Source organism: Dipteris shenzhenensis, chromosome 1 (genome assembly GCF_047967505.1).
Source record: "Dipteris shenzhenensis isolate YYH24624 ecotype China chromosome 1, Dip_SZ_1.0, whole genome shotgun sequence".
Taxonomy (NCBI): Eukaryota; Viridiplantae; Streptophyta; class Polypodiopsida; order Gleicheniales; family Dipteridaceae; genus Dipteris; species Dipteris shenzhenensis.
The window spans coordinates 8,435,510-8,460,805 of NC_141596.1; the positions used below are offsets into that span (position 1 = coordinate 8,435,510).

Sequence of the window (25,296 nt, forward strand, 5' to 3'; positions counted from 1 at the left end):
CCAATGAAGAAATTTAGACTCTCATTCATCATTCATTCTCTCGCTTGAACTAACTAAAGGAGCCCTCCCAATTTTGCTCTGAAGAAATAGGCTCGGTCCTCAAAGGTACCCCTATCCTAGAGAACTACTTGGCCCACTGACTCATCACCTAGATTTGAAGTCCTACCTACCCCATGACTTAGAGATAGCTACGTCAATCTCCCTCATATAGGCTCTATCCCCTCGAAGACGAAAAATTGCACCCAACCAAGCCTCCACCTACATAGGGAGCTTACTCCAAGTACCAAAAGAGCTAGCTAGGCCATTGTCCCACTGTGCCCAACCTATGTTCTCTCCAGTGCCCAATCATGAGGCCATTTTGATATCGCATTTTTTAATGACACACACGTGATTGACACTCTAACTCCTGCCTACACCTCCTGCCTACACACTGGGGGGTGGAGCCCTAATGAGTCGTCCTACCCACCGCTACCAAACGTTGTAAAGACTATGCATTAAGAGGGAGCCCTTTCCCATAAGAGGGCCCCTAGAGAAGATTTACTGATGAGATGCTACCATTGACCACCAATGGTGTGTGGGGTATTTCTATGGGTTGAAGTAGGAGCTTCTAGGGCTCTACATCTGGGGTGAGACATCTCACAACTAACTTGCCTAGAAGGGCTTTGCTCTGGGGCTTTGCTCTACATCTTTAAGTCAATGATGCCAAGGCCTCCTAGTGCTTGAGGCATGATCACTATCTGCCAACCAACTCTAGCATCCGATCCTCCCCATAATAAGTTGTTTGAGCTCTCCCATGCATCCTTGATGAAAACACTAGCAAAAGGCTATCTACTAGGCCATGGCAAGGAGGATCTAGTTGGCCACCAAAGCCCTGCCTGCTAGTGAGAGTTTGTTTGAGCTCTAATAAAGAAGCTTGTGCTGCACGCTCTTGAGAAGGAGGGTAATCTGCTACTCTATTAAGATGTCCATCCCCACCTAGCAGCTAAAGTATCTCACTGTCTACCCCCGCAGGATCCATTGAAAGCCACAGGTAGCCCCCCCAGTCATGGATCTCTTGGACCTCCTCAGTCTCTTCAAGGAATTCAATAGACTTGGTCTAGTTGATCCTAGCCCCCGAGCCCTTGCAATATATATCCAAGGCATGCCTGACCACCTTCGCCTCATTCCAATGAGACCTACAATCTAGGAGCATAAAGAGTAACCCAACACCTCAGCTAAAAAAAGTAAAAGAAATGGGGAAAGGGGACAGCCCTGTCAGACTGAGTGAGAGAGAGAAAAGGCCTTATTCATGTGGCCACCAATAAGCATTTGACTGGAACTCCCTACATATAAGGCTAAGGCCCCTTTAATCCTTCTACTAAAAAGACTAAATGTTGTATTGTGAGCTCTTAAAACCACTCACCCTATCATAAGCCTTCTCAAAATCCAAGAGAGGCATAGAAAGAGGCTAGGACTCCTCCCCTACACTGCAAGAACCTAGGGAGACTCCTCCGTGGACTAGAAAAGCTCTGGTAGAAGTATTTGGTCAACTCTAGAATCTCTTGAGAGTTAGAGTGCATGTGTCCACTCACATCTATCAATCTCTAAAATTATGTCCTTGCTAACCAAGGCATAGTGGCTTGAAAAAATTATATAGTCATCCTGCCACCCTATTGTACCCACCAGGCATGATAAGAGAACTCTGCATGACAAATCTTTATGTCTGAAAGGTCAAGCTAAGTGCACTCATGCCAACCCATAAGCTTTTGAGAAAATGCATCTTGCTCCCTAAGAAACTCAATGGAAGCCATGCACAGTCTCAATGCTCTACATGCCTGAAAGAGGTGGCATCGGCGAAGGGTCTGACACTAGAGCTCCTCGCTACTCCTTTGAATTGCATCTAATACCCATAGGACCCAACCTTCCTCTAGTGAGGCGATAGACTACCGCCAAGTCACTATGACCACTTGTTGTACTAGCTCATCCTGGAATAAGGCATTTGGAATGTGGAACCTTTTATGGGGGAATCCTAATGCGACTGCTTGAGGTGTAGAGAAATTGGGGAGTGGTTTGACATCATCATACCTACCAAAATGCTATGTGGCTCCTAGGGTTGCTTGCTTAACCTCCTCCATTGTGCCATTGGTATGCTCTCTTGTCCACCCTTGGTTGTTAAGTGCTACCTTCGCTCTTAATTCTTTGTGTTGTTATCATGTATAGAGTGCCTTGATTGTTGCACAATCTATTGAATCTTTATGTGCCCCTCAAACGTCTGCTCTGAGATTGCTCCACCCAAGGTCTTAGGTAAAAAATTTAAGCTTATGCTAAGGTCTTTGAGCCTTTTATTCTTTCCACTCCCTTTCTCACCTTCACTACCCCTCTAGCTCAAGGATGAGATGAGTAGGACAATTCTTTATGTTGATACAAACTTAGAAATAGAGCGAGAGAGCAATACTATCCTTGAACAATTCATGAAAAGAAGAAACTTGAAAGCTTTCATGTTTGATAAATAAATTATTTAACAAAAAGAAAACCTTTATGTTCTAAGTCATCTCCATCTCATTCATTATCTCTACAAAGCTTATAACCAGTCTTCAAAAGGCTTGAACCCCAAGTTTTAAAATGTTGGCTATTTTTAGCAAGCATCATTATTAACTTCCAAGGTGACCATAGATGAACATTAGTACACATAAAAAGCTACAAGGCTAACAAAATTTCATGGACACGAGTATTCACTAGTGAGTCACTTATCTGGTGCGCAAGTTGCTAACTTAGCATATTGCCATTTGATCCTAAGTTTGACCTCCAATATAATTTGTCAATATATTTTATATAGGGCGAGAAAAATATGTGCAATGTGGACATCATTGTCTGTTATACAATTGTCAAAGTCTCCCAAGCCACTTTGACTCTAGTATATGTGCAAGACCATCAAGTCCACTCCACAAGAAATTCCTTATGGTTTTTTGATTTGAGTCGATGCATTCCCTAGAGTGGCATCAACAAGAACAAATAAACCAGGATGTGGCTAGCAATACCTGGTTAACAGATTATGACTTTGTTAAGTCTAGCTGAACTTAAAAAAAGTGACTTTTCTCCTGATATTCTCCAACACGGGAGAAAATTGTTGCAAAGGAGAGAGAACCACGTCGACTTGGCAGCCTAAATATGTGACAAAGATACCCCTTTGAATTCTAATAAATATGTGCACTTGCTGTAGAACAAAATAAATCCAAGGTTGTCTTGAAAGAAGCGAGTGCATTCAAAAGAACAATGAGATCACCAGCAAGCTCACTGCTCAATATTTCCTCATCCTACCTCAATGGAAGTCTCAGCCCAATAATGTCAGCTTGAGATCTCAAAAAGATACTCATGGCTTTGGCCATAAACAAGTATAAGAAAGGGGCAAGAGGACACCTCTGGGATTGATTTGAAAATTTGAAATGTCTCTCATCTGCTTAGCATCCAACTATGTGTTGATTGGTATGGTGAAGAGACCCTTCTAATTCAAAGCAAATTGAAAATAAAAAACATAAAAAGGTACCCTCCAAGAAACCTAATCTGCTATAGGCTTTCTCGAAATCCAAGAGTAGAATGGCTAACCAATGGCCACTTTGCATAGCCATACTGGAGCCTCCCAAAAGGTAAAAGTATTATAAAAAATGCTTCAACCAATCACAAAGCCCATTTGCGTATGTGAATTAGGCATTGCACCAAAGTCTCAAACATCCTGCAGGGCTGAAGTAACATGGTCTCCAATCATATTCAGAGGAGAGTGTCAATCCATATAAGCTTGGACACTTGTCCTTCTGAAGGGCAAAATGTGCAATCTTGAATTTTAGATTGGTAAAAGGTGCATCAACACTCTTGTACCTGGTTTCACCAATGTTGGAAGAGTTTGCCAAATTTCATGTTTGGCATCATGTTGTAGGCATGTCACAATCTACAAAAGGAAGGAAGGTGTAAAAGTCAAAAGCAATACATACGATGGCAATGTTGGAAGAATTTGCCAAATTTTATCTTTGGCATCATGTTGTAGGCATTTTACAATCTGCAAAAGGAAGGAAGGTGTAAAAATCAAAAGCAATACATACGATGGCATCAAGATCTAACTATAAAATCCCATCAGAGTTAAGTAAATGAGACTCCACTTTCTCTACCATGTCTTCGGCAAAGAGTAGAGAAGAAGTGCTTAATGACTCTTCCTCCCACAAAACGACTTATGTGCATAAAAGGCATACTTTGTTACTGATCCAAAGAATCTAGTGATGTGCCCTTGTTACAGTAAGGCGCGAATGAACCAAGGATTATGTAGGTTGCTTTTGGTCTTCTGTCTATAGGACTACTAACTGCCATCGAAGGCCAACCTCGCATATGATGGCACTCTGCCTTGCATATGAGAGACCCAAATCTATAACATTGCCTCTATAAGGCCCTCGTCTACATACAAAGTTTTCATAATCTCGATACTGGCAGTTTAGGCTCTCAAGTGAGGCTCACAAACTGTCAAAACCATTGGAAAAGTGATTTGAGGTGGAAACCCTCATGAAATACAAACAAAATCACCTCTATCTAATGTCCAATCATCAATATAAAAATTGTCGATCCATAGCATGGATGGTTATCTGGCGTCTCCTATTTAACCTTGAAAATAGGGGTGAGTGAGGCAGAGTGTGAAAAGCATCATCTATCCAAGAATTAAACTGGATGTCACTTTCCGTTTCCCCTTTCTTATCCCAAGGCAACTCCACCATGTCGAAGTCACATTCAATAGTCTATGAATGTGCTCTCTCAAGAGAGTGGATGCTACTCTCTAGAAAAAGTTGCTCTCTCAAGAGCGTGGATGTCACCTTCCCTTTCCCCTTTCTTATCTGAAGGCAACTCCACCATGTCGAGGTCACCTCCAATAATCTATGAATGTGCACTTGGGGAGCTATGTGTACCAATAAGAAGTAAAATGCATGCACTCTGCTCTAGAGACCAACCACAAGGGGGAGAGATGAATTTAAAAGTGCAATGCATATTTGCCCAAGGAAGGAGACTTAATATAAGATCCGAAAGTAGTTTACCTTACTTTGCACACTGTTTTTTTTTTGACACTTTTTAAGAAAAGTTTAAGGAGTGCTGCAGGCAGTGCTAACAAGGGGTAGAGACTTTGCACACTGTTTACCATCCAGCTTGAAAAGAATGTTAATAAGGATCCGAGATGAAGGTGATTAGAAGGTGACGAGGAATACCCACCAAGGCCCTGAATACCTCATGGGCGGGAGGACGTAGACTGTAATACCACCAAGGCCCTGAATATATGAGCTAACAATAGACTGTAAAAATCACCTTGTGGAAACACCTCCCTCCTGTGTTGTTCAGTTCCCCAATCCTGATTTTCCTGAGCCGCCATTTCTGAATATTCCAGTTTCCGTTTTCTCAGGTCTGAATTCACCGGAATCCTTCAACTTAAAGGTCACATGTTAGCTCCACTATCGACCATTCGGCTACAGACTTTTTGGATTTTTTGATTCGTGCCTGAGAGACAATGGAAGTTGAGCTGGACCCCAAACTTAAAATTTTACCATTCAAAGTACGTGCAAGTTCAAAGGAATCGCAGCCGCATAAAGCAGTTCACGTCCTTGATACAGACCTCAGAAATCACTGGTCCACTTCTACCAACACCAAAGAATGGTTGCTCCTCGAATTGGAGGTGCCATAATCGCAGCTCTCTCGTCATTGTTGATGTGTCGGCTTTAGACTTTAAGTACCGTTGCTAATATAGCCCTATGGCGTCAGGAACCTTGTTTGCTACATCAGATTCGCATACATAACAAGTCTGTCCTCGAGTGGGAGATTTCGGTGAGCTTGCGGTATAAGGTGCTGTTTTCTCTCCCTTCACATATGCTTGATTTGATATTTGCTTTAATGAAGAGCTTCAACCGCCATGTGCTAAGAGTCACAAAGCAAGCACGACTGTCAGTAGGTTTATTGCAATTAGGATGATGCATATACAATGTGTCTTTAATTTCGTAGATGCTTTACCCAAAATGCATACACAATATGTCTCTCCATTCACCCAAACGCTATATTGCAAAAGATTCAAATGGAATGGGATTGTCATTGTATTATAGGATAGCTTATATGCTAGAAATGTAACGATGGAAGGCTTAGCTGAAAATAGGGTTTGTTCTGAAGAGTTGAAAGTAAGCCCGGATCTGATTAGCCTTTGGAAACTCTGTTCCCATCACTCAGGAATTAGGAATTGCAAAATTATTGATGCTCAAAATTGTATTTTTGCCTTAGGTTAACCTGCAGACCTTGGATCCATCTAAGCTTACGATCATTCCAGTTTTGACTTCACACTAATTTTAGAACATCATGACCTGTTCGAGATGCAATGTTGATGCAAAATTCATTAATATTTAGGTTTAAGTTCTCAGATACATATACAGGTGCCGGGGTTGAAAATAAGTAAGTGCTGACACTGTTGATTCTGTTCTCAGCAGCCTGATACATTCCTCAAGGTTAGACCCCGGTGTGAAGCACCTCGGAGAGAGTTTCAGTATGGTACTAATTATGCACCTTGTCGATATGTGAGAATTTCCTGTTTACGCGGAAATCCTATAGCAATATTTTATATACAGGTATTTCCTGAGCCATACACTTCTTTTTGGTTTTCTGAGCCATACATTTGTTATTGGTTTTCTTCCAGAATGACATTGATGAAAAACCAAATTCAAAAGATTTGCTCTGTCTCTGCAACTCGATGATAGAATGAGGACCAAAATGGTTCTTTTGGTCTATAAATATATATGACCTAGGAGAGCTCCATGGAAATAGTTATCACAATTTCCTGCTTACAGGTTTGTTTTCTGATGCAGCTGATTGGCATTTCTATGCCAGGGCTTGAGCCTGAGTTCCAACCTCTTGTGGATCACCTACTGCCACAGATCACGTCTTACAAGCAAGATACTCAAGACCTATATCTTCAGGTTGGACTGCAGTATTTTTTTTTGTTAAGCGTGGATTATCATCAGGTCTCGTAGACCTTAATAGCATTTGAGTTAGAACAATGTTGCTGTTATATGTTTTTCAACTGAGGGGCTCAGGGGGTATCCTAGTTTGCAGTGGCTGTGGTGGAAACCCAACCTGCCTGCATGAACTTTTGAAGGGCCATGCAGTTGGGATCTGGACTTATTCATTATGCATGCAATTGGGCTTTCAACTTTGTCTTTATGCATATCTGTAGACGAGGTATTAAAGTCATAAGGTTAAAGATAAACGAGGGAAGACTTTAAGGAAGGATTTATAAAACGACCAAGAATGATACCCATGCTGAAGTATATTATGTGGAAATAATAAACAAAGCATGGCTGCCAGTTTCCTGAAAGGTGCTGTAATAAAGGTATATCATAAAGTAAGATAAAACATAAGGTCTGCTAATTTGCCAAGGTGGAAGTAAAAGAAAGTAAAAAGCTTATGGGATTTTACTCATACAAGAGTCATTTTATTCCAGCTTTGAGCAGAGGAAATGCATATCTAATAGCACTTGCGTGTCTGACTGCAGCTACTTCGGGATATTACAACACGATTGTCACCTTTTCTTCCGCATTTAGAGGCATGTCCTAACTTTCCTTACCACTTGTAAAGTCAAAGTAATGGCATTTGTTGAGTTCCTGATGGGTTGTGCTTTTGGATTTTTTTTTTTGACAGGGAGATCTGGCTGCCAATGTTGAGGGCATGGAATCCAATCTCAAATTTCTGGCCATGCTTTCTGGACCCTTCTATCCGATTCTGTTGGTTGTAGATGAAAGGTAAGCGCACATTGATATCTTTTGCTATCTTTTTTCTGAAATGTAGCCGCCATTTCTGCAGTATACTTGTTTGCAAAAGGGTGCTTATGTAATGAGAGAAAACATAAGGCAGCATTGTGTGTGTACTGCTGAAAAAGATTTTTTAAAATTCTTTTGCCAGTCAGGTGGTAGCCCAATTGGTAAGCTCATTAGAAGCCCTTGGGCAGGCAGGGCATTTAGTTCTGTTGAGGTGGATGCTTAGCCAGTAATAATTGGGGAAATGGGTATTGTGCGTGGGTTTTTGTCAGACACAAAGCCTGCCCTTTTCTTTAATTTCCTTGCATTTGTTAGTCTCTTTTGCCTGCTTTCTCCCCTGCAGTAAAATGTTCTGGCAAGCCAACAGGTTGAGAAAAAATGAAGATCTGGATTTTAGAGGGACTAAACCTGAGAGAAACAAAGATCTGGATTTTAGAGGGATAACACCCCCCCCCCCCCCCACCCCCTTCTCCCGCCTGCCCCCCGTCCCTCCGCGTGCCCCTCGAAAATAGAGAAAATAACTTTCTATTGATGCTTTTAAAAAACCAATCATACAAATCAAACAATCTGTGTGGCGCTGATCATGGAAGAAAACAGAGGGAACGCTGGCTGTCACGAGCTTGTTTTGAGAGAACCCAGCTGGCCTATGGAATCTTTGAAAAAAGAACCAACAACTAGGGTGGGGGACTATACATCCAGCGAATGCCTCTCTCTGTGAATGCATAGAAGACACTTGCAGGACAAGCCTTGTAGAAACGTGCCCCCCTCTCCGTGGTCGTCCGACGCGCTCCCATATGGCGCGCTGGGTAATATCTTGCCAGGTGGCAACAAGGATGGTTGCTGAGAGGTAATGGTGGCCCCCCATCACCAAGATGCAATGGGTGACCTAGACGTTCCAAGCAATGATGCCACACTGTCCTCTTGCGAAGAACCAGGATTGAGGAGTTGCGTCTTGAACCTCGATTCAGAAGACCCGCCGTCCATGGATCTTGTAACCTGGTGTGACCACATCAATGGAGACGGCATGACCTCCTCTGTCAGCCAAGCTGCCATCCCCAAGTGAAGTCATGCTGCATCCTTTGCGTCCTAGCCATGATCTTGAGGGACTCCTGCCAAATCCTTTGTGTTGTGGGGCAGCTCCATAGACATTGTGGAATCGTCTCAAGATCACTCTTTGTGAATTGGTGGCACTTTCCATCTATGTGCATTTGCCAAGGGATGATGGGCAAACCCCTGGTCCACAAATGCAACCAAAATCTGAAAATGACCTCTTGGGGCACCTGTTGCTCAATTAGGCAGCCGCCTCCTGCTGAAGGCAACAACCTCTGCGTGTCGTGTATGAGAAGAAGGGCACCTTAATACATCTCTTTGAGTGTCCTACTTTGGAAGGCCAAAACCACTCACCCAGAGCCCACTCCACCTCTCGAAGTGGCCAACCCTCCCACAGCTAGAGGTGCCACTGCGACCCGTCCTGACCCAAAGTGATCGGTGCTGGGTCATTGGTCTAGACCTTGCCCAACCAACCCATTACTAAGATCCTCTGCCACTCATGCAAGTCCAGGGATGCATCCATCCCTGGGTCCCCATCTTTGCTGGTTGAAAAAGATTTTCCTTCCCCACTCTGTACTCCGTGGGGCAGAAGGATCTTGGGGCTCGGTGCAAATACTGAATCCTCAAAGTCCCCCTGTCGTAGAGAACTCTCCATACTAGTGCGGGGGAGCTGAGGCTTTGGGTACCTTGTCCCTCCAAGGCTTAGGGATGGTGCAATCTATCTCTAGCATCCACGTCCTTGTCCCCCTTAGGCAAGACAGGACTCGTGCACGTGCCTCTGCCTTGGTGGTGAGACCAGTTGTAAACTTCTCGGTGTTTTCTATCAATTCAGACAACGGATTTTGCAGAGGTGTTTAAATGAAATGATTGCGAGTTGCCAAACACATATACTTGAACTTAAGAGTTTGCAATTAAGCTGGAATTAAGACTTATACAGCTTAAACACAAAGTGACATAATTGGAAATCGCAATATGATTGAGGGGCCAAGACGGCTCCCCCCTTTATCCAGGCTCACTTTATTCTTGAAAATGGAGATACAAGACCAAGGTGCAATGCACCTTCCAACTGATGAACTCAGTGAAAACCTAGGACCTAGATACAAGACTCAAGAGCATATGTACAAGGTAGACAACAAAAAGGAGGACTCCAAGCTTAGGTTTCAACTCTTGGCTTGCCCAATCCACAAGGAAGAAGCCTGCAACAATCACCACTTACATCCAACATTAGAGGCAAGCACTAGTTTCTAGAAAGATAGTAGAAACAACATGAAATAGTGTTGTAAATGAGATAAACTTGACAATACAGGCTCCCTTCGTGACTTGACCCTTTTGTAGATGAAGTCCTTGATGCCTCTGAAGCTACCTTGGGTGAGGAGAGTGTGGAAATGGGGCAGGAATGAAAACAGCTTAGAAAAACAGCCTGTAGGCTAGAGAGATAAAGCCTTTATGGAGTGATAGCTGTAGAGAGAGAGTGCCAATGCTGATCCCAAGGGAGGGGATGTAAGAGAGGAGCTGCTGCTGTTCCAAAGGTGCACAGAAAGGCAGATTTCTGCAAGGGGAATGGGCTGGAACAGTAGAGAGAGAAATTCTGCAGTAGAGAGAGAAAGACTGCAGCAGGAGAGAGAAAGGGGCTGTGGCTGCTCCAGGCTAGGAGAAGGAGAGAGGATGCTGCTGCTGTTGCAGAAGAGCTGAGAGGGGGCAGATTTCTGGAGAGGAAGGGTTGGAACTGTAGAGAGAGAATGTGCTGCTGTAGAGAGAGAAAGTGCTGCTGAGGTGAGAGAATGGCCTGGGGAGAAGCTGGCTGCACCCAAGGAGTTGGAGAGGTTGTGCTGCATCAACCAAAAGGAGAGAGAAGAAAAGTGACGAATTTTTCATGTAGAGAGGCCTTCTTTCATAGGCTCAGCCCCCCCCCCCAGGCTTAGAGTGGAAGGTGGACACTTCTCCCAGATTTTTGGTGGGCTGCAGTCCCAAAGAGGACAGCCCACAACCTGCCCCAAATCTACCAGATTTGGGGCCAGACTTCAGGACACTCCTGAAATGTAGCTCTGTCCACCTATTGGGCATCGGTGGATGGGAGCCCTCTGAACTTCATAAGGTACATCTTGCGAGTCGTGCCTCGACGTCCCGTAGTGAGGTTATGCAGAATAATTTGCTCTGGGATCAACAAGATCTCAGTGTCCTTACTTCAGGTGCATCGTCCAGTGTGGGCTCTTGAGGTGGTTCCCCAATGAAGGTTTCATCCCATGACATGTGTAGCCCAATGCCAAGATTAGTGGTGAGGTGTGGCTATATTGGATGAAAATTATGCTTTAAATTGATTATTCTAGCCGAGGTCATAGTTGGAATAGCATTGAATCGTGATAGTGCAACATCTATGACATCTATAGGTCAAATAAACGCAATGATGGTAGAATGCTAACTCTTTGTTGTGTGCGTGTGCGTGTGCGTGCACGAGTGCGTGCACATGTGTGTACGAGAGCATTCATGCTTGATGCATACATGTGCATGTATGCATGTGTGTGTGTGCGTGCATGAGTGCATGCGCATGTGTGCACGAGAGCATTCATGCTTGATGCATACATGTGCATGTATGCATGTGTGTGTATTTGTGTGCGTGCTTAGTGAGAGGATCCGACTTTTCTTCACTTGGTTGCTTATCGTGTACAAACACTAGAAAATAACATACTCCTTTCTTAAGCAAATTGGGAGATCGTGCATGACTTACCATAGGAATGGTGTTTCCTAAAACTCCCGCTGTAATGCTCACATCTCTACCCTTATATTGGAGGGTTAGAATATTCTTCACATAATTGATTTGGGGGTTGACTTGCTTATGCCAGGGCATGTCGAGAATTACATCTGAACCTTGAAGTGGTGCCACCATGAAGGGTAGATGATCCAAGTACCCCTAGATGTGTACCCGAAGCTTGCCGATGATGGGGTACACCTTCTCTTCTTGGGTTTTGAAGGCTGTAGTTGCCTCCAAGGCTTCTCCTTTATCCTCTGGGGCCATCCCCAAGTTCTGTGCCATCTCATGAGAAATAAAGTTGTGAGTAGCTCCACTATGGAACAAAAACAAAGCGGATTGATCCTTTACTTGACCCCATGTTTTCAACAAACTATGGGTGTCGTTTACAGCTCCCTTTTCTGGAGGTGCTTCCACCTTGTTAACTACCAAAACTGGCTTTTTGGGGGCTGCTTCTTTGTTGCTGTTGTTTTTGGCAGCTTGAGGGCATTCGTAGAAGTTGTGGCCTCGCTCGCCACACTTGAAACACCGCCCTTCGGATTAATACTTTTGCTTCTGTTGTGGAGACAATGAGCTGAAAGTGCGCGCTGCTTTCTTCGAAGGAGGCTGGCTGGCTGACTTTTGCTCTTTTGGTGCGTCCTTTGCTGTCTCCTTACCCTTTTGTTCCTTGGAAGAGGTTCCCTGGGACTTCTGCTTGTTGCTGCTGCCGTTCCGCTTGTTGGAGAAAGACTGTTTCTTCTCCACCTTCAAGGCGATGTTGATGGTGTCTTCGAGAGAAGTAGGAGTGGCAATGTCCACCTCATGCTGAACGACATACCGTAGGCTAGCAAAGAACTTCCTTTGTTGCTCTTTTTTATCCTTCCTACTGAATGCTTGAACTTTTAACAAATTATCCCAAAAACGATCAACATACTCATTGACTTTCTCTTCTTGGCGTTGGCGGAGGATGTCCCATTGTACCATTGTATCTCTCTTAAACTCCTTAGGCAGGAAGTGCCTCATCAAGTTCTTCTTGAAGCGCTTCCAAGTGTGGGCTTGCTGTCCAGTGTTGACCATAGCTGCCCACCAGAGTGAAGCACGGTCTTGCATGTGCAGGACGGCAATGTCCACCTCATGCTGAATGACATACCGTAGGCCAGCAAAGAACTTCGTTTGCTGCTTTTTTTTATCCTTCCTACTGAATGCTTGAACTTTTAACAAAGTATCCCAAAAACGATCAACATACTTACTGACTTTCTCTTCTTGGCGTTGGCGGAGGATGTCCCACTGTACCATTGTATCTCTCTTAAACTCCTTAGGCAGGAAGTGCCTCATCAAGTTCTTCTTGAAGCGCTTCCAAGTGTGGGCTTGTTGTCCAGTGTTGACCATAGCTGCCCACCAGAGTGAAGCACGGTCTTGCATGTGTAGGACGGCAAACTGGATCTTCGCCTTGTCTTCGTACTTGTCCCCCTCAAAGAAATACTCGAGGTCTCGGATCCAGGCTAGCAAGACCTCGGGCTTGTCCTCTCCCTTGTACTTGGTAAACTTGAAGAGCTTATCTCCAAGAGGTACCTTATGCTTTGCATACCTTCGTCTCCGTGGACGTCTCGAAGGAGATGCACTCCGATGACGCCATCTACCTCGAGGAGGGGAAGAAGAGGATGATCTTCCCTCTTTGTTGGAGTTGGTGTTGTCCGCACGGCCTCTTCCTTGGGATTTGGGGCCCTATGTCATGAGTTTCTGCTTGGTTGTTTTCCAGCACTTGAACCTGTTGAGCGATGTTTGACAAGAGAGCACTCAACTCATGCAGGTTAGGAGGAGGGTCAGGTCCATGGGCTGCCATGATGACAAGATGACTCAATGAAGGAGAGACTCAACAAGAGAAAGCACAGAGTACATGACCATTGCCTAAGCTTTGATACCAATGTAAACTACTCGGTGCTTTCTATCAATTCAGACAACGGATTTTGCAGAGGCGTTTAAATGAAATGATTGCGAGTTGCCAAACACATATACTTGAACTTAAGAGTTTGTAATTAAGCTGGAATTAAGACTTATACAGCTTAAACACAAAGTGACATCATTGGAAATTGCAATATGATTGAGGGGCCAAGACGGCCCCCCTCCCTTATCTAGGCTCACTTTATTCTTGAAAATGGAGATACAAGACCAAGGTGCAATGCACCTTCCAAACTGATGAACTCAGTGAAAACCTAGGACCTAGATACAAGACTCAAGAGCATATGTACAAGGTAGACAACAAAAAGGAGGACTCCAAGCTCAGGTTTCAACTCTTGGCTTGCCCAATCCACAAGGAAGAAGCGTGCAACAATCACCACTTACATCCAACATTAGAGGCAAGCACTACTTTCTAGAAAGATAGTAGAAACAACATGAAATAGTGTTGTAAATGAGATAAACTTGATAATACAGGCTCCCTCGTGACTTGACCCTTTTGTAGATGAAGTCCTTGATGCCTCTGAAGCTACCTTGGGTGAGGAGAGTGTGGAAATGGGGCTGGAATGAAAACAGCTTAGAAAAACAGCCTGTAGGCTAGAGAGAGAAAGCCTTTATGGAGTGATAGCTGTAGAGAGAGAGTGCCAATGCTGATCCCAAGGGAGGGGATGTAAGAGAGGAGCTGCTGCTGTTCCAAAGGTGCACAGAAAGGCAGATTTCTGCAACGGGAATGGGCTGGAACAGTAGAGAGAGAAATTCTGCAGTAGAGAGAGAAAGACTGCAGCAGGAGAGAGAAAGGGGCTGTGGCTGCTCCAGGCTAGGAGAAGGAGAGAGGATGCTGCTGCTGTTGCAGAAGAGCTGAGAGGGGGCAGATTTCTGGAGAGGAAGGGCTGGAACTGTAGAGAGAGAATGTGCTGCTGTAGAGAGAGAAAGTGCTGCTGAGGTGAGAGAATGGCTTGGGGAGAAGCTGGCTGCACCCTAGGAGCTGGAGAGGTTGTGCTGCATCAACCAAAAGGAGAGAGAAGAAAAGTGACGAATTTTTCATGTAGGGAATGAAGGGGAGAGGCCTTCTTTTATAGGCTCAGCCCCCCCCCCCCCCCAAGGCTTAGAGTGGAAGGTGGTCACTTGTCCCAGATTTTTGGTGGGCTGCAGTCCCAAAGAGGACAGCCCACAACCTGTCCCAAATCTACCAGATTTGGGGCCAGACACTTGGCGTGCATGCCCTGCCACTTGCCATGCATGCTGCCACATGTCTGGGACAGGTGGATTGACCTGCCAGCTCAGATTCCACGTGGCAGTCTGCCACGTGTCAGCTGCCACGTGTCACTCCCAAAAACCCTAAAATTTCAAAGTTGTCAGAATTCAAATTCTGATCGCACCCACGGGTTCCGAACAGCTTGGACTATCTATTGACGTACTCTAAGGTCATATTTGAGCCATACTGAGCTCATTTGTTTGTCGTTTTATCTTGTATCTCCATTACTCTTGGCATGCTGCCAGGCCCACACCCAAAGCTCAGGGAACATTCTCTTGAATGGTTCCTAGATCAGTATGCAATTTGTGCATTTGATTGGTCCCATGTTTGGGTACTCAGGTGGGGTGTGGTTTCCAGATGTCCCTCTCAAAGAGAGGCCATCACTCTTGTGGGTCACTAATGCCCATAACCCCAAGCAAGGGGGTCCACCCTCAAATGCTAGACCTAGTCCCCATTGTCCGTAACTGAACAGTAGGAAAACATTTCATTTCTTAATAAGCATACTTTTGAAAAACAAAAAGAAATAGTACCAAGCAAGTGGATACATGTTGAAGCAGGATGACACCAGTCCATGCTCCGAAAGATTTGGTTGAGTCAGTGTTCCATTGCACCCAACCAATTGATCCTTGACCTTCGGGTACTACTGAAGGGGCTGACGTTTAAACAATGCCTCATGAGGTAGCTAGGTTCCCCATCAATTATGAACCCTTTCTTGTCAATGTGAAGATTCGAACTTCTTAAGAATGAAAATGTGTGCAATGCATGCAGAATTTGAATGCCAATTGGCCCTCTAATGAATGGGCGAAGTAGTGGCTCCAGCTCAACTAGTTCAATCTACTGAGATGATACACTGCCATAACAATTTGGTCGGTGTCCATTACTGCAAATACATGTTACACCATTGGCGTATAATATATAATAATGTTTTAATGTCTACTAATCACGGGTTAGTGATTTCTCTTATCATGACACTCCCTCCTGCTTGAATGGGCAGAAATCATCTTCTAGATCCTCTCTTGTGTCTTTCTCTTGTGTACGCTTTTCTCTTTTACTTCTGCATTTTCATCTCCTCTGCAAATAGTATTCTCTTGGTAGCACCCTATCTCGTCTGAATCTAAACTTAGATCTCATCTTCAAGTTCTGGTTCCTCTTGATGCTGAATATTCATAATGTAGAAGTACCACTGCAGTGCCTCTTCAATATCTCTTCATGCTCAGAATCCTCTTTTGAATACCAAGCTGATGAAATCTCTTCATAATAACCTGCTCAATAAGCTGAAACATAATCTCAACAAACTGGTTAGTGGTTGTTTGGGATCTATCCTCGACGGCCGGATTTTGAGTTGTTCTTTACGTGAGTTCGCTACTGGGCACTCTGGACTCTGGACTCTCTCAAAAGATAGAAATCAGAGCCTTTGGTGATCCATTTCTTTCTACTTTTGTTTTCTTCCGTTGTTCTTTGCAGCAATTGCTTTTCGATTGTCTGCAAACTCACTACATGGATCATGATGTATATTTGTCCTACACGGAGATTTTCTCTTGATGTAATCTTTTGGTATTGTGAGATGGAGACTTCATGATCAAGGGCTCAACGTAGAAAGTTGACTTTTTTGTCTTTCTTATATCCAAGTGCAAGATTGGGATGTCATTTCTTATCAGGGAGGTATACCATTATGTGGTTGGCATTGTAGACATGATGCTTAAGAAAACAATTTAAGGCAGGGTTTAAAAAAAGAATGGGACAGTGAACAAATGATGCAGATGCTTAGGACATCTCACCAGCGTTATAGAAGATGCACCACATCTCGGTGAAAAAAGATGACTCTCACACACTATAATTCCATTTAGCATTTTCTTTATACCATGTTTCGTGGGTTCAATTGAATTCTTTGTCATTTATTGTATATTCATATTGAGATTTAGATCTTATTCGAGTGTAGTTTGACGGAGCTAATAACAATAAGCTTTGTCAAACATGCCCTATCTAAATTTTCACTCGAGAGAGGTCCAATAAATTCATCGCTTTTATTTTGTAGGGAAAGGGTCAAGAGTGCATCGTCAGGTGGCATTGATCTTGAACTCTCAAAAAGTAACCATGCTTCAGTATTCACAGTGTCTTCCAATTTCCAGGTAACATCTACCTCACAATATAAACGAAGATCTCTGAAAAGAGTGGCAATTGGTGATTGCCTGTTGCTCTTTTCATGTAGATTTCTGCCCACTTTTGTAGGGCGTTGATTCCTATCTTTGATTCCTTACATTGTATACCTATTAACGCGTTCTTGATGTGCTAGTGTTTCCTATGTTTAATGCTAGTTAATTCCTATCTTTGATTCCTTACATTGTACACCTATTAACATGTTCTTGATTCGCTAGTCTTTCCTATGTTTAATGGAGCCTTTATCAGCATTGTACTCTAGTGGTACTTAAGCATTTTCCTTAAGCTAGCTATAGATGGTAGAGGCATGCTTGACACTTATAGTCCCCCTATACGATGTCTTTCATAATTTGTTCTCACCCCCCCCATCCCCCCCCCCCCCCCCCCCAACCAACACACACACACACACGCGCGCGCGCGCACACACACACATGCACGCACGCACACACACACACACATGCACTTGCACAAGTGCACGTGTGCTCATGCGCATAGAGACGCATGTGCGCACCTAGACACACATAGAGACGCACGCGCACACCCACACACGCAGGCACAATTTTGCTTTTTCATCTTTTCATTGATGCACGGGAGAGGAAGTCTATTTTCACGGTAATTTTATTTAAGGCTCTTAGTCCACTTTCTCTTTGGTTTTTCTTTTTCTTCTTATTCTTAATTTGTAAGATTTGTTATGTTTCTTATAAGTCAACTATGTTGGTAAGAGGTTAAGAGGTTGGTAAGTCATCTATGTTGGACTTTGTTCCTACAAGCATTTAACCACAATAGACCAGCATGGAAGCTTTATCTTGAAAGTTTGCCTTTGTACACAACTTGCAAGCTCTCTTTTTTGGGTCAATGTTCCTCCTTTGGCGATCAACAAAGTTGACCATTTTTGTTTAAATTACAGTGCTTATATGTGTTGAAACTTTGGTTGCTAATGCTTTCCCTGCCTCCTCCCACCTTGTCATGTCCCCCCCCTTTCCCACCTCTCTTCGTCATGTGTCAAGTAGCTGAACTTGCATCGACATGTGGCGTGCGTGTTCCTCCTTCCGCATCACAGATATGAAAGGTCTCAGGTCTGATCTAAAAAGGACTGCCACTCCTCCCGAGCATCGTATTCCACTCTCTCTGTGCATCTCCCTCCTATGGGCCGACTCCCATGTGTACTATGTCACTGTGGGGAGTTCCCTCTCCGGGATCTCATGGGTCTCAATGTAAAATATCACATATCTGTCGGTGTATGTTTGTGAGAAACCCCAACCCCCTCGGTCAGACCAGGGTACCATGACAATTACATACAGCCATATGTAGTCTATTTTGTGGTCTCATCTCTAGGGCCCCGACACTATCATGTGCTGTCCACTTGCCCTTCTTCCCTTTCCTCTCTTTTTGCCCTTTCAATTCGCTCCCGGATGATCACCTTACCATCTCTATATGCAGCCCATTTCCCTTCGAGCCTTGCTGCCATCACTTTTACTATCCCCTCCCTATGGTGTTCTTGTTGTAGGAGTGTGAGCATTGAGATCATCATCCAAGAATGTCCTAGTTAGAGAGAGAAAAGACAGAAGTATGTATTAACGGGCACTGCTGGAGGTCTCGAGGGCCTATGGGACAAAGTGCATAAAAAGAAAAACTCATACATGCCTCAATGAGCTTGAGCAAAGGGCGCGATAGGGCCCTTGCTAACTATTAATCTATACTGATCTAATGAGCTCAAAAGCTCAAGCAAAATCAATAACAAATAATACAGATTGACGCAAGCTGAGAGCTGGGACTCAGAAGTCGAAGCCCGGCATTGTGGTGGCTCTCCAGTGAGCTATGGAGATATATTTGTCTGTCAGGTTGTCTCATGTTGTGGCTGGGGGTGCGGCCTCCTCGACATCTGAACCCGTTGAGCTATGTCCGGAGTGACCCCTCATCTCTGTCCGTCTCCCTTGAGGAAAGTTGTGATAGGTCAGATCTCAATAGAGTGTGCTCTGGTCTCCAAGGTAGATCTCCAAGGTAGATCCCCTCTTGGTAAATAGCCTTAGCCCCTTAAAAATACGGCAGTTTAGTACTCTCTTGTACCTGCGACAATTAATTGTAGCACACAACCATGGCACCCATTAATTGTTAACTCTTGCATGCAAATAGAATTCTCTAGAGTAATCCTAGTCTCTGTGGGCGTCCCCACCAAGCAAACCGGTGCATACAAAACGAAATACTCTGGTTGGTCAAGGTCAATCCTCTTTGACCGTGGTTAAAAACCTTGAATGAGGTCCAAATATTTAACCCTAAACAAATCTCTCATTGACCATAGTCAGAACAAATGCTCTGGTTGACCGAAGTCAACCCTCCTTGGCCAAAATCAAGACTCCTTGACCGAAGTCAATCCTCATTGACCGAAGTCATTGCTCCGTATGATATACAATCTACTCTATTTGGAGGATCTCCTCCAACTCATCCACTTTGGTGGATCTTCCAATATAGGTCTGTAGCCTCCTGCCCTTGATATTTCTTTAAAAGACTCACATGAAATGCATTGTGAACCTTCTAATGCTTTGGCAATTCCAATCTATAAGCTACCTCATTGATTTCATGTGTGACTCGGAAGGGGCCATAGTACCTGGTAGACAGCTTGGCATACACTTTCTCCTTGCCCTCAAGCTTGCGAAGCTTGGCTATATCAAACTTTAAAAACACCCAATCTCCTCGTTTGAGGTCTAGCTGTCGTCTGTGCTTATGTGCAACTTTCTTATGCTTCTCCTGGGATCTTTCTATTGCTGCCCTCACTTGGCCGAATGCTGTTTGGAGCTCTCTAACATATTGCTCAGCTACAAATATTTCATTTTTAGTCCTCAGGATTGGTGGCAGAACGACCTTTTCATATATGACATCAAATGGGGCTTGACCTGTGGAGCTATGAACTGTATTATTGTATGCAAAGTCCACTAGCGGAAGGTACTTTTCCCAATCTGATTTCTGATCAGCCACATAGCATTTCAAAAGATCTAACACGGTTGAATTTGCTACCTCACTTTGACCATAAGTCTAGGGGTGGAAAGAAGAAGAAAGATTCAGGTTCGTCTCCGACAATACTAGTGTCACAAGAAACGTTTCTAGATTTTGATAGGCGTTTCGCCTTGAAGCGTGGTAGAAATTATAGCTTTTCATAAACTATATATACTTAATAAATATTTACAAGTGTATTGCAAGCTAAACATGGAGCAGGAGCAGCAAATCAGCAGCCAAAACAATGCAAAATAGAGCGTCGAAAATCAGGGCGGTTTTCCTAAGACACCCACGTTGCTTGCGTTTCGCCGAAACATTTCTGGGTGAAACGTTTCGTTGCGTTTCGGTGCCCCGAAATGTGTTTTTTGGTTACACTGGATTTCGCCCTTGGCATTCCATGCAAAAGTGTGGTGGCAGAGGAATATATCCACATGGAGCGTGAGCTATTGTCTTTGAGGCTCTTTGAAGTTGATGACATCAAGGAGAGGAGCCAAGTTTCCGGATGGGAGACCCATGTTTTTAAGGCATGACATGCCCATGGGGTTAAATGCAACGGTTAATGATTTTGTAATCGCAGCAAGGCCTTCTTTGAACCTTTAGCGAGTTCATCTTTACTTATGCACCAAGAGAGATGAAAGAGTCGACAACCGATTGGGTCAGAGATAAAGAGTCGACAACTGAGTGGGTCCCTTACCCACTTAGGGCTCCCTCCCCCACTATAGGGGAGAATTCGCTCTAATCTTGAAGGTCAATCTTCTAGGGAGCACAGAATGCAACTTTGAAGAGAACACTATGAACACTAGAGCAGACCCAATGACCTGAGAGGCAGCTCCAATCAATAACCAGGACCTCAATGCTGTCCGCATTGTAGATGTAGAATACTGTGTGAGGCTAGTGATGAGGCTAGTATTGTCCACGGGCATGTAGGATTACTACGTGAGTGAGTGATGAACTGAGAGGAATGTGGACTGAGAGAACTGAGAGAAATGGCTTGAGAACTGAGGGAAAGCTGAGAGATGAAGTGCTGAACTGTAAACTGAAATGGACTGCTTGCAACAGACTGCTCAAACCTCAACTGGATGCTGTCCAAACCCCGCTTGCTTCCTGCATGTTAGTGCTGCCAGGGATCGCGATTTGCTGGAGAGGATCCGCTGCTGTTCTGACCTGGAATTGGTGCTGCAAGGGGAATGGAACAAGGCTGAAGGTTGGCTGACTGAATGCCAAACAAGGGGCAGAGCAGCCACTTTTATAGGCCCAAAACTGGCCGACTAGACCGTGCTACTGGCAATCTAGGTTGACTGACCTGCTGGTCGGGTCAACTGGCTGACTTGGTCGGGTCAAGGGCGACCCAGCTGCCGTTTAATTTGGGCTGCTGGAAGGCCCTCAAAAGGCGGCCTTCTGCCCTAAACTAACCCTAGCTGACATCTAACTAACTAGGATGACTTCTACCTACTTAGACTAGTTCTGCAGTGGGTACCGGAGGACTTTGATTGGCCCAAGGGCTCACGTAGATCGTGCCTGACACGTCTCCAGACTGGGGCTCACAATGGGGCCACGGCTTACGACAAAAATCCTGCTGAAGGGTTCTACTGTAACCGGCCTTTGATCGACAAAGGGCATTGTAACCATAGTTACTAGGGAACATGAACGGCAACGGAACGTCCACCCCCTGGGGAATGGGAACGCCCAAATCGTAGGGAACGTGAATGGGAAGGGAACACCACGTCACCATACCTATAAACAAACATACTATTCTATACATTAGAAAGCTTAAACTTAGAATCTTGCAATTGCTTTTGGAGTAAGGAATCAAGAGTCAGGACATAAAGTCAATACTGAATCTTATAGATGAATCATGATTCATGCATAATCATTGATAATAGAATCTAGATTAATCATTATAGCTTGCCAATGGCATACAAAATCAAAGTCTGTCAGAGACAAGGCACAAGCATATGAGACTATCTTGAGTCTTGGAATCTTGAATCTGGATATAAGAAAAGGAGAGTGAGACCTCCTACTACTGAGGCTCCTAGAATTAAAAAAACTAGCTGCTACATGCATGATCCACTCTACACTGTCAAGGCTAGAATGCCCCTACTCAAACGCATGAAAAGTGACACTTGTTGGCCCCAACACTTGGCGCTCCTTGCGGTATTTATTTAATTACTGGTTAGCTCAAATACAAGGGACTCCCTTCAAGAGTTCACCCGTAGGTGCAACCCAGTACAATGCCAACCCGTGGCTGTGCTAGTGATCAACTCCCAGTGCTATTCTCTTGGTTCCTTTCAATAGCCATGCATAACACAAGTAGAACAACCCGACGGTATGCCAAGCAATGCATCCACATAGATCAAAACCATTACTGAGCCCAAGGCTTGCCACTACACCGCCAGGAAGAGAGTATTACAACCAGTGCCCCAATCCTCTTCGGGGCCAATGGCAGGGCATCCAACCTTGCAGAATCTCAGCAAGAATGACAGGTAGCAGAGCAGAAGAAGAAGATAAGAATCCAGCCAATAGATAGAGCCTGTTGTTGAACAGCAGATAGCAGACTCTGGTAGGAGGGAGCTGCCTCTGAGTGACTTCCAACACTAGAAGAGATCAAGAAAGAGAGGGTTCAGCAAGCTGAAACAGATCCACCATGATTGTGACCACCAGAATGGAGATTCCAGCCCACCAGCACCTCCGTTTTCAGTGCGCCTTGCACCAGGCAGGAGCAGGAAGAGAGGCATCTAGGAATATGGCCTCAGAATCAAGAAAGGAATAATTTTGTCACAAAGAAAGTCGAGAAAAGCTCAAAAAATGGCCCAGAATGGAGGCGTCCAGGTCCAGGAAGCATGCCAGCAGCAGAGAGCACCAAGGGGAGGAGAACTGTCACGAAGAAAGCTCGAAAAACGACTTCAGCCAGCAAGACGGAGGCTGCAAAAATCTGCCATCTTCAGAATGAGGCTTCTCTGGTAGGGAGAAGACTCAAAACAGCAAGGAAGGGAAAGAAAGGGCTCCAGGGCCTTCCAGGGGCTTCTAGGGGTGACACCTAGGTGCCACAAGGCAAGCAGAGAGGCCACACACAGACACATGGAAAAATGAGGCATGGGATTTTAATGCCCCTAGGGGGAGTTAGATGGCACCAATGACCTTAGAAATTGAAACCACTCTATTAGCACTAGGAGTTGCACTTATTGCATATGAAATCGTAGGTACCTTTTGGGCATTAACTAAGGCCCCTAGCTTGGCACCCTAGGCTAAATTTAGTGACGGTTAGTTTGGACACTTCACCATCACCACCATGTCCCCGTGACATCTACTGATGTACAAGATGCAGTTAAAGTCGAGTCCAGTGTGTCACAATGCACCCAAATGCAAGGGTGCATGAGATACATGGTTATCTTTAAATGCAGCAGTTTATGGAGTTGGGAACCCGTCTATGTGTTTTTAAGATTCATTGTGTGTTCCCTCATACTAGGGATTCGGGTTATGTCGTACATCTTAGTCTTTGTGCTTGTTGTTCTTGAGTTTTGAATTAACCCTTTGTTTTTCGTTCAATGATATGTCCTGATTTTAATTTATATAAATACATTTTGGGGGTGGGTTTTTCATGTAGGCACCACCAAGGAGGTCTCGTAGTCCCGTTCCATCTCAACAATCTGTTGGACATCTGCTAGCATTTCGTCCTGAGGCGGTGTTGTTGCTTTTAAAAGTTGGGTTTAAGGACAGCACCCTTGGAATAGTTTGTCGGATGGTAAGTACCATGGTGACATTTTAATGTGATGTTCTGCCTTTTTTGAAGCTAGAATGCAATGCATAGTGCTCTTGACATATTTCCTTTATTCAGGTTTGCAGACTGCTTCGCCGGCTTACTGCACCTGTGCCTTCAGTAGAGCTGAATGCTGCTGCAACTGATGTTCCATCAGCCTCTGTGGGGCAGATTGTGTCTAGTAGTGATGATACTGCGACAAATTTTGAGACAGCTTATTCTTCCTTTCAACAGACAGACTATTCATCACTTTTTGGGGAGGACTTCCAAATTTTTGATGACGACGGAGGAGATCTCGGGGCCTCAGCTACTCTGGATATTGCGACTGTAGAGGAGGGCCTGCTTCATTTCCTTTATGCTTGTGCCTCACAGGTATGTAGCATTTGGTGCCATTTTTGAATTTGTCTTTGTGTGCTGGTAAGGTTGATCCCCTAAGAAAATTCAGCCTTTCTCCTTTACTTTTTATCCTTCTGACTTTCAGCGGAAACTCTCTCATCAAATTCCAAGTAGAGCTACAATTTTTCATTTTAAATTGTGCATGAGTCCGTTTTCTTAGAGCTGTCCTAATCTTGGATGCAATCTTGATCAAGAAATGACCCAGCACTACATGATTGTCCACCTCTCTTTTAGCACGTGAAAGCATACTGTTTGTTACTGTTCATGTTCTTTAATGTTTTAACTTTTGACAGGACAAACGGTCCATTACACACACACACACACACACACACACACACACACACAGAAAGAAAGAAAGAAAGATATATTAACATTTGCGGGAGGCCTCGTGGGCCTATGGGACAAAGTACGGAATCAAGCAGCTCATACAGACCACTGTGGGCCGGGGCAAAGGGCTCACTAAGGCCCTTGCTGAGTACTAAGATGCTATACTAGTACAAAATAGAATAGCAAAGTAAAAATGCAAAATGAGAGTGACATGAAGATATTAAGTGCTCAGAGCTAGAGTCCCAAGTGCGTGGACCGGCCCTACGTATCCAGGCTCCATGATGGCTCTATGATGAGATGCAAAGAGCTCACGTATTTGCATCTGTTGGGATGTCTCCCGTGGTGGTAGAGGACGTGGTTTCCTCGATCTCTGGATCTGATGGGCTATGTCAAGAGTGATGCCTCGCCTCGGTCGATCTCCCCTAAGGAGAGCTGAGATAGGTCAAACCTCGATCGTGGGTGCTCTGGTCGTCTGTCGCGCCGTGTACGGTCTCTGTGTCCCTCGTCTGGCAGTGCTGTGTTGGCTACCTCCGCTGATCCATATATCTCTCATGTCGACTAGCTCCTTTACCTTTGTCCCAGAGTGCCCTGGTTCCGAGTCAGATGCATAGAAATCTATGACCTGTCTCTGCGCTCGATCTACCTCGGTACCCTGTGGTGCGGTGGTCCCATCCTCCTGCTCTCTGATATGTCATAGTAGTATCTCCCTGTGTCGTCGCATCTCCATTAGGTAGAGCCCAATGCAGACCTGGTCCTAGAAGTGGATCAGTCGTGAGAGTGGGCCAAAACCGTATCCCTCCTGAAAAGGGCAGTGGTAGCGCCCTCGGATCTCATAGTAGGTTGGGCAGACACATAGAAAGTGCTCCTCTGTCTTGACCGTCCCCAT

The 25,296-nt window shown here is 44.6% G+C and overlaps 1 protein-coding gene across 8 annotated transcripts in view; it reads left to right on the forward strand.

The window, feature by feature from the left end:
• Positions 1-5,138: 5,138 nt before the first annotated feature.
• The window catches only part of LOC147905329 (uncharacterized), a 146,899-nt gene continuing 126,741 nt past the window's right edge, over positions 5,139-25,296 (forward strand). For 5 of the 8 annotated variants that reach the window (XM_087401010.1, XM_087401348.1, XM_087401161.1 and 2 more), the window contains exons 1-10: positions 5,139-5,259; positions 5,408-5,677; positions 5,764-5,844; positions 6,471-6,611; positions 6,849-6,959; positions 7,535-7,589; positions 7,685-7,781; positions 16,818-16,911; positions 23,535-23,672; positions 23,766-24,059. In XM_087401010.1, the coding sequence (XP_087257136.1) occupies positions 5,513-5,677; positions 5,764-5,844; positions 6,471-6,611; positions 6,849-6,959; positions 7,535-7,589; positions 7,685-7,781; positions 16,818-16,911; positions 23,535-23,672; positions 23,766-24,059 (1,176 nt within the window). In that variant the 5' untranslated portion in view covers positions 5,139-5,259; positions 5,408-5,512. Of the gene's footprint in view, positions 5,303-5,407; positions 5,678-5,763; positions 5,845-6,470; positions 6,612-6,848; positions 6,960-7,534; positions 7,590-7,684; positions 7,782-16,817; positions 16,912-23,534; positions 23,673-23,765; positions 24,060-25,296 lie in introns of all 8 variants that reach the window. The other 3 variants (XM_087401211.1, XM_087401266.1, XM_087401092.1) reach the window with 2 other exon arrangements.